The sequence below is a fragment of the Sorex fumeus genome, unplaced genomic scaffold, assembly GCF_029834395.1.
Source record: "Sorex fumeus unplaced genomic scaffold, SorFum_2.1 ptg000128l, whole genome shotgun sequence".
NCBI classification, from domain to species: Eukaryota; Metazoa; Chordata; class Mammalia; order Eulipotyphla; family Soricidae; genus Sorex; species Sorex fumeus.
In genome coordinates, this window is record NW_026606185.1 from 49157195 (window position 1) to 49166959 (window position 9765).

General features: G+C 53.9%; 1 protein-coding gene across 2 annotated transcripts in view; it reads right to left on the bottom strand.

The window, feature by feature from the left end:
• ST8SIA5 (ST8 alpha-N-acetyl-neuraminide alpha-2,8-sialyltransferase 5) overlaps positions 1 to 2231 on the bottom strand; it is a 56201-nt gene extending 53970 nt beyond the window's left edge. Inside the window, exon 1 of one of the 2 annotated variants that reach the window (XM_056138475.1) lies at positions 1657 to 2231. In XM_056138475.1, coding sequence (XP_055994450.1) covers positions 1657 to 1787 — 131 coding nt within the window. In that variant the 5' untranslated portion in view covers positions 1788 to 2231. The remainder of the gene's footprint in view (positions 1 to 1656) is intronic. The other variant, XM_056138476.1, reaches the window with a different exon arrangement.
• Between the last annotated feature and the right edge of the window lie 7534 nt (positions 2232 to 9765).

A 9765-nucleotide genomic window follows, 5' to 3' on the forward strand; every position in this document is an offset into this window, starting at 1 on the left:
GCTGAGCTAGACTAGGTCATGGGCACACTCCTGCCACTGACAAATGGAAGAGAACAACAGAGGTGGGAACCCAAAGACACCCTGCCGAGGGCAAGTTGCAGCAGACCCTTTGGGGTACAGCTGTCCTTGCTGCACCCCAGGAAGGACCTGAATAAGAAAAGAGGAAGAAGCCAAGCTCCAGCACAGCGGGAGATGCTCAGAAACACAACCAGCCTGGGCAGAGGGCTGTGCTGCCTTCACCAAGCAGGGCAGAAGCCCCCAGGGAAGGTGGGAGAGTGGCCAGCTCCAATCTGTGCCCAGAGCAGAGGCCAAGGAGCAAAAGTGACCCAGTGACTTGGCTGTCCAGCTATGAAGGAGGCCCTGGCACCCCCTACCTCTGTGCAGAGACCTGTAGGGACCCCCAGGACAAAAACAAACATACAGTCTTGACCATGGGGAAGTCTCAAGGGGGTGGGGGGTCCAAAAGAAGGCTCTGCTCTAGAACGCCCCTCCTTCCCTACCCCAGGGACAGAGTCTCACTAGGCACATCTGCTCAGCCAAGGGCACACTGGGGGACTGGGCTGTGAATCCCTCCCACTGCTCCTTCTCTTGGAGGGGCATTGCAGGATGAGGGCCATAGCAGGGAGGGCGAACTCCTGCAGCTGCGGCCCCCCACCCCCGGCTTTGGGCTAAGGACGGGACTCCCTGAGGTTGGGGGATCAGGGGACAGTCACAGATCTGGGTCTGCAAACACTCACCTTCCTCTCTTAGAAGATCAGCCAGCAGGAGAAGGACAGATACAGATGGATGCACAGGGATCTCTCTCACATGCCGGATACAAAGAAACACAGCAGGGGAATAACTAATGGCCAAAGGCAACAGAATGGGACACCTGGTCTAGGACACTGATGGAGCTTACCAAGACCGGGGAGCACGGGGTGCTGGAACATTGTATACATGAAATCCTATGGTGAACAGTAGTGTGAATCATGGGGCCTCAAATTTTTACATTTTTTACTTAAAAAAATTAATTTGCCATCCTTGTCCCATGATCCAGGCCCACTGTGGCCCCTATGAGCCTCCTGCCAGGCGGTGGTATGTGTGTGTGTGTGTGCGCGTGTGTATGCACTTGGAGTGTTTATGCGTTTGCATATGTATGCATATGTGCTAGGTGTGTGTGCATGCACTTCCCACCCCACGCCCAAGGGTCCACACAAAGTTCAATTCTGGTGAAGTAATGCTAACGGGTGTGGAGCCTCGAACCCCTAAGCCTTTCCTTCAACCAAATTACCCCAAGCACAGTAGAACTGGGGGACACCTGCCTCACCCCTTTGGATGCTTGCGGCACTCAGAAGGATTTATCGGCAGCCTGGCCACTCGGGGCTGCACGCTGTATCCCGCTCCATCCCTGCGCCCCCCACCCCCACCCCGCCACACACACACACACACACACACACACACACACACACGAACACACACCGTTCCTCCGCAGAACAAAGTTGCGGGCCCCTCTGACCCGCGCCGGGCACGCGCTCCGCAGCTCGGCGCGCGGGGCCCGGGGCTCAGCGCTCAGCGCACACAGGCCGGCGGCCCCTCGGGCTGCGGGCGCTGCGGCGGGCCCCGGGGAGGCGGGGGGGCCCTCCGCGAGAGCCGCACCCGCGCCCCGCACTTTCTCACCTCCTGATGTAGTTCCTGCCGTACAGGAACTGCTGCAGCAAGGTCACCAGCGCGAAGGCGCAGATGAAGATGAAGAGCAAAGTTCGGCTCCCCAGCAGGTCGCGGTTGGCCGAGGGATCGGCGTAGCGCATCCTGGCGGCCGCCCGTGCGCGCCGAGGCGCAGCGGCCGCCAGGCGCCGGGGGGTCCCCGCAATCCCGCGCGGGGCCGCGCTGCCCACCGGGTGCCTGTCCACGCGTTCAGGCGGGAGCGGGGGCGCTCGGCGGGGCAAAGTTTCCGGCGGGCGCGGCTGGCCCCGGACGCATCGGAGCGGTGCGGAGGGCAGGGCGGGCGTGTGGGGCGCTCGGGCCGCGGCCCCCCGGGCCTGGGCTCCCGATGCCTCGACCTCGGCGCGCCAGTGCCCGGCCGCCGCGATCTCCCTGCGGAGCAGCTACGCCAGGTGCGACGAGCCCGGGGCGGCCCCTCCTGCAGCCGCCGCGGCCAATGGGGAGCGGGGGAGCCCGAGCGCCGCGCGCCGCCCCCTGTGCCCCGGCTCGGGCTTCGCGGGCATCCGGCCGGGCCGGCACAGCGCGACCCCCGCGCCCAGGTGGGCCTGCGCCCTCGGGGTGGCACGTACGGGGCGCCCACCCCGCTCCCGGGCAGCCGGGCCGGGAGCAGGCGGGCGGTGGCGCGGGGGAGGGGTGGTGCGCAAAATGCCGGGTTCGCGTAGTGGAATGAAAAAAAAAGGAAGGGGGAAGAGGAGGAGGAGGGTTGAGGGGCTATGCAGGGAGGGGACGCCCCGCGCGGGGGGCTAAGTGACTCGCCCGGTTTGCTGCCCCCGGGAAGCCGGAGCAAGGTCAGCCCGGCGGCCGGTCAAGGACGGTGCGGGCGGTGTCCGCATGCTGATGGCCAGCGAGCTGGCCCGCCCGCGCTCCGGGGGCTCAGATCCGGTCGGGAGGAAATTCTGGGGGCTTTGCCCGCCTCCCCCCACCCCGAGTCCCAGGCCTCCTTCTCCTTCCCCGCTCCCAAGCTGCGGTTCATGGCTGCTCATCAGAAACTCAGGCGGTCTCCTTGGAAGACCTCGTGGATTTGAAGTGGGGCAACTGGCTACCTTGGGATCCCACCGCCCACCCCCCCGCCAAAGGGGTCTGGGAAGGGCTGTGCTTCAGAACGTGCACGCCGGCTCCAGCAGCACTGACATAGCAACCAGGGTGTTCCCAAGACAGAAGTGTGAACTTTTACATGCTCTCCCCCGCACCCTCCCACCCCGACGGCCACCACCAGCGGACCCAGGCTGCATCCCCTCGGAGTCCTCTTCCCAGGGACCATCCCACCAGTATAAGGGAGGGCTGAGGGTCACACGGGAGAGAACACCGGAACTTGTCACAAATTCGGAAGGGATAGAGCCAGACTCTGACCTTGGTATTCAGCAGTTTTCCTCCTCAGACTGGGAAAACGACCAAAGAACCACCACGGTAGCTCATCATTGACTGTGCCTCACCCTGCCCCCCATCACTGGAATCCCTGCCAACAGGCAAGGTGAGCATGGAGGCTGAGGAATTGGTGCATCTAAGGACACCTATGAGCGGGGCAGGAGAGAGGTCAGCGGGTAAAGTACTTACCTTGCACTGGCCAACTCGGGTTAGTATTCTGAGCATCACATGTGGTCCCCTAAGCACCGCCCAAACACACCTCTGCCCCAAATAATAAAATCTCTAAGAGCAAAACAAATAGCTGGGTGATGGAGGCGCTTGTCTTGCACGTGGCCCACCATGGGTATCACAAATGGTCCACCATCCCTGCGAGGAGCATTCCCTTGTGCACAGAGACAGGAGTAAGCCCTGAGCAACACTGGGTGTGACCCAAACACACACACACACACACACACACACACACACACACACACATGGCTTGAATGTGGTTGAATGTTTAACTAGTTAAAGGAAAAACACATGGGGCTGGAGTGATAGCACAGTGGGTAGGGACTTTGCCTTGCATGCGGCCGGTCCAGGTGAGTTCGATTCCCAGCATTCCATATGGTTTCCTGAGCACCACCAGGGGTAATTCCTGAGTGCAGAGCCAGGAGTAACCCCTGTGCATCGCCAGGTGTGAGCCAAAAAGCAAAAAAAAAAGGCCTTTTTCCCTCTGGACAGCAAGACGGCGGCCGCCTCGGAGCTTTTTGGAAAGCCAGGTATGAGCCAGTCGTAACGGGGGCGACTGAAACCTCATGGGAAGGGGGGGTGTTCCGGGCTCGTCTTCACACCCTACCGAGGTCACGAGTTGTCCCCGACGAGCGGCTCTCTGGCACAGGCATGGCTCTAGAGCCATAGAAACCAGTCTCATAATTATCTGACTCTCGGCAGAAATACTTCCAGGCTTAATAAGTAAAATATCAGAAATCCAAAATCACGCGGCCGCTGTTGCAGCCACGCATCATCATTTGATTCTTGTAACCAGGTATAGAAACAAATTATTTCAGAATGTCTTTTCAACAGGTCTGATTTGGGGGTGCATATTTTGTCAAAACAATGAATCTAATCAAAGTACATAGAGTGTTAACTAGAATTCATCTGCCTCACAGGCACTGGGAGGGTTGGGAGGGAGGTATATTGGGGTTCTTCTTGGTGAAAAATAAGTACTGGTGAAGGGAAATGTGTGTGATGATTGCATGACCGAGACTTAAACCTGAAAGCTTTGTAACTTTTCCCACAGTGATTCTATAAATTAATAAATTTTAAAAAAATAAAAATAAAAAAGTAACACGTAAAAAAAAAAAGAAAAACGTAGTTAGGTGGCGAAGATCGAAACAGTCCCTAGCTTGGACAGTGCTTGGGCACCAGCGAGCACTGGACTTTGTGAGTAAGGCTCTCCTGGCCTCTGGCTAGCCCATTCATTTCTCAGTGGGAGTGAAACTTGTGGCCCAGGATCACTCCCAAATCTCCAGAATCTCAGACTTGCTCTTCCTCCCTCACAGCAGGGTGGGACTGTGACCTTGCCCCACCCCACACTTGCTGTCTTTCAATGTTTCATGTTTTTTTAACAAGGACACTTTGCCCATTTCGTGGCCCTGGCTCCCTGGGATGATGAAGCGATCAGGATTGAGTTCATGGAGTGGCACTATTTCTTCTGGTTGGTTCTCCGCCACAAAGTTCCTGAGGACCATTGCCATGACTCAAGGCTATCTGGAGCCACATGCTATTGGAAAATACAAAACTTAGCACTTTTTAAAATTAGTCTTTTTAGGGGCTGGAGCACAGTGGGTAGAGCACAGTGGGTAGGGCATTTGCTTTGCACGTGGCCGACCCAGATTCGATTCCCAGCATCCCATATGGTCCCCTGAGCACGGCCAGGGGTAATTTCTGAGTGCAGAGCCAGGAGTAAGCCCTGAGCAGTGCCGGGTGTGACCCAAGAAGCAGAAAAAAGAAGTCTTTTTATTTTACTTTTTTTTTTAAAGCAATGTTTGGCCTGGGGGTGGATAGAGAGCACACACAGCCATGTTCAGGGCTCACTCCTGACTCTGTGTTCAGTGATCACTTGTTGTGGGACCTATGAGGTGGCAGGCATTCAAACCTGCATCAGATGCATGCAAAGCAAGCCCCCGTCTGCAATTATTTTTCAGATGTGCAGTGTGCAGAGTTTCCATATGTTGAACACATCCATATCACCAAGACACGAAAATATGCTGCAATGTGGAAGGATCTGGAAGGCATCATGTCAGGCGAAATCATTCAGAGGGAGAAGAACTAATAGCAGAGAACTCACTGTCTGGGGACAGAGACAAAACAAGCGACTCCACAGTATTCAATGATGACAATGACAAAATTGAGATTACCCAGCAGAGGGGGAACAGAGTTGAGGAAATGAAGAGGCACTGGCGGAGAGTCTGGGGCACCTTGGTGGTGGTGGTGGGGTGCAGTAACTATATCTCAAGACTATAACCATTAGGGGCTGGAGCAATAACACAGCAGGTAGAGTTCTTGCCTTTCATTCAGTGGACCCAGGTTTAATCCCCAGCATCCCGTATGACCCCCTGAGCACCTCCAGGAGTAACTCCTGAGTGCAGAGCCAGGAGTAAGCATTTTGCCAGGTGTGGCCCCAAAACAAAAAACAAAACAAAAACTATAGGTGTTAAAATTGTTATAAACATGTGACCTTAACTACAACAATAACTTTTAAAAAGAATGTAAATACGTGCAAGTTGTAAGGAATGAGGAAATTATGTAACTTGCTGCAACACAGATGGAATTAGAAGATACTAAGTTAAGTGCAGTCAGAAGAAGGACAAACACAGGATGCTCTCACTTATATATGGTATACAGTGTAATCGGATGAGGAGATGCAATATTTTAAAGGTAGGATGCCTAGATCACCCTTGGCCCCAATAGGGAGTATAGGGAGGGGGACAGAGATTGGAGAAATTGAGGGGAATGAAGAGCTAGACAGGAAGCGAAGGGGAGCAGGTGTTGTAGGGAGTGGTACAGCTAAACATCCAACCACAGAGTCCTCAACACTGTAAACAAGAGATCCAACCTTCAACAATCAAACTTTAAAAAAAAAATCTGTCAAGGTGTTAGATTGGGGGCAATGGGGAGAGGAAACTGGGGACAATGGTGGAGGAAAGATGACACTGGTGGCAGGATCAGTGCTGGAACTTACTATGTCTAAAACTCAACTTGAAATAACTTCCTAAATCATGATGCTTTTCTTTTCTTTTTTGGGCCACACCCAGCGATGCTCAGGGGTTACTCCTGGCTCTGCGCTCAGGAATTACTCCTGGTGGTGCTTGGGAGACCATATTGGATGCTGGGGCTCGAACCCGGGTCAGTGGTGTGCAAAGCAAATGCCCTATCCGCTGTACTATCTCTCTGGCTACAAATCACGATGCCTTAATAACTTCTTTTTTAAAGGATGCATAGAAAAAATGAACAGCATGCAAAAGAAATAAACATATTCTTGGCCCCATCCCCAGGAGCCCCCTTCCTGCCCTTTCCCAGGTACTATTGACTCGAGAGAGAAAAGCCAATGTTTGCTTTCCTGCTCCCACAATTGCTACTTTCTTGGCCAGCAGTTTTCTTAGAGAGGCTGGAGGGGACAGAGGGAGAGTAGCTGGAATGCAGGTGACCCCTCGTCCCCCTCCCATCCCATTCTTACATTTGATACAAAATGGTGTGATATGTCCAATGCTCTCGGGGTCTGGTTTTTCTTATTTTAGGTTTTGGGGTCACATCCGGCGATGCTCAGAGCATTACTCCTGGCTCTGTGCTCAGATATTATTCCTGAAGATGCTTGGGGGGGGGGGATGTTATGGAGAGGCAGGGATCAGCTTGTGCAAGGCAAGCATCCTGCCCTCTGTACTATCTCTCCAGCCCCAAGGGGTCTGACTCCTGATTTCCATGATCATGAGGCTTCCCTGTGCTGCTGGACATGGCAAGCAAACTGCTAGGATGGCCCCAAAGGTCTTCAAGCTCTCCTGTGCAAGCACTGTCTACCAGGGGACTCAGCATCATGTCTGTTCTAGGGCCACATCAGAGGAAGGTGGCCGGCTGAGTGGAGGTCCAAGGCTGTCAGATAGGGAGCTTGCTTCTCCAGGGGCCTCTTCACCTGAGTCCAGAAAAGAGACTGTTCTCTTCTTGATAGTCTGACAGCTGAATAATGTCAGGCAGGTGGGCATCCATCCTCACTGGCTTTGAGAACAGAGGGGTCCACGTGGTTATATCATGTGTGGCTCCTGGCTGACAAGCAGCAAGGGTGGGAAATGGAGACCTCGGTCCCCCCATCACAAAAAGATTCGGAATTTTGCCATCAGGCTGAAAGAACTTTGGAAGAGTAGCTAGAGCTGCAGCAATGCCAGACTCGTCTGGGAGATCCTACTTTTGGTGGTGGTGGGGTCATACCTGGCAATGCTCATGGGTTACTCCTGGCTCATGCACTCAGGAATCATCCCTGCCAGTGCTCAGGGGACCATATGGGACGCTAGGAATTGAACCCCGGGTCAGTTGCGTGCAAGGCAAACGCCCTACCTGCCGTGCTATAGCTCCAGCCCCCCCTCCCTTTTTTAAAAAGGAATTTTATTGAATCACTGTGAGAGTTACAAACTTGCATGATTATGTTTCAGTCACACAATGCTCCAGCACCATTCCTCTACCAATGCACATTTTCCACCACTATTGTCAGTGTCCCACCTGCCACCCCACCCCCATTCCACTCCCTGCCTCTGTAGCAGGTACAATCCTTCTTACTCTCTACTTTTGAGCATTATGATTTGCAATACAGATTCTAGGAGGCCATCGTGTTTGGTCCTTGGTTTACTTTTCAGCATGCATCTTCCATCCTGGATGATCCCTCCAATCATCATTTACTTAGTGGTTCCTTCTCCATCCCAACTGCTTTTCCCCCCAGCACCTGGGGCCAGCTTCCAAACCATGGCGTGATCCTCCTGGTTCCTTTATCTTTACTGTTCTTAGGTGTTAGTCTCATGCTACTTTATATTCCACAAATGAGTGCAGTCATTCTATGTCTGTCCCTCTCTTTCTAATTTCACGTAGCATGATACTCTCCATGTCCATCTACTTATATGCAAATTTTATGATTTCATCTCTTCTAACAGCTGCATAGTATTCCACTGTGTAGATGTACCAGAGTTTCTTTAACCAGTCATTTGTTCTCAGGCACTTGGACTTTTTCCAGATTCTGGCTATTGTGAACAGTTATGCGATAAACTACAAGTGCAGATGAGGGAGAACCTTTAAGATGCTGAGCTGTATGTGTGGATGGGCTACAGTGGTCATGGTCGTTTGTATCGCAGAGAGGGCCGAGTCCCTGCAGGATAGCTCAGACAGGGTATAGCTACAGGGACAGTCACTGTGTGTTTTATCTCATTGTCTAAGAAGACAGCATCAGGCTGGAACATGACTTAGTATCCCTTCTCCCATGGATGCACCCAGACACTGACTGCTGTAGCCAACTCATGCATGGTTGTTGAATAGATGCATGCAGTTACTGGATAACTTCTTTTTTTCAGTTTTGTTGAGATGGGGAGTGGGTGTTTCCCAAGCAGTGCTCAGGAGACCTAGGGCCTTTGCTGACGATTCTCAAGTCAGGTCAGTGTGGTTCAACACAAGGGCCTGAGGATGTGGTTCTGCAGGGGCCTGGTGGTGCCAGGGATGACGTGAGCCTCCACCTCCCCACTTCCCGGCACAGCTTGGTGCCCTCCAGAGCTGTACCTGGCCATGCTGGGTTGGAGAATGCCCTCCAAGTTCAGCAGTAAGTTCATATCTCATGGTTTACAATACAGGTACTGAAAGGTTATCATGTCTATCCCTTTATTTACTTTCAGTTCTTGTTCAGAGTGATGGTTTCTAACTAGTATTGTCATAGTGGTCCCCTCTCTATACTGGGAGAGGGGCAGGTGGTGATGGTTTGGGGATCTCTCCTTGGCAGTGCTCAGGGGGCTACTCCCAGCAGTGTTCCGGGAGCGTGGAGTGGTAATGACGGGATCCACCCAGCTTTCTTCAAATAAAGCCTGCGCTCAGCATGGAGTTGTCATCTGGCCCAGGAGTGTCCAGATCACTTGACAGTCAGCAAATAAGCAAACCTGCGGCAGTGAGTTCCCCCCTCCACACACACACACACACACACACACACACACACACACACACACACACACACTCAGCCCTCCCAGCGCTCCTTCAGTCCAACCAACGCGCTCAGGGCCAGGGTAAGGCTTCTTCGGAATATGCGCGCCGGCGCCCCTGAACCCACAGCAGAAATGTGGAGAGAAGGCATCCCGCAGTCCCTGCTGAGGCCACTCACGTTCAGCCGCGGCTTGCTTCTGACTGTGGAACTGCTGGCAGGTACTGAGGAGGGCCTCGCAAACAAAAGGGTAAACACGCGGCTGGCTGGCGGACGCGCTTGTTCCCCAGGCCCCTGCCAGGGATGCGGCCAGCTGCATCTTTGTTGCAGACACGCGCTCACGTGCCACTAAGCCTGAAACGCACGTCCGCGCGCGCTGGCTGGCTGGGCCTGCTCGGGGACTGATAATCGAGGGGCCACCAGCACCGTTTCCAGGAGGAAATGCCAAGATGCCTTCAAGAGAGAAAATAAAGCGGGCGGGAGGGGGAGTGCAGAAGCTT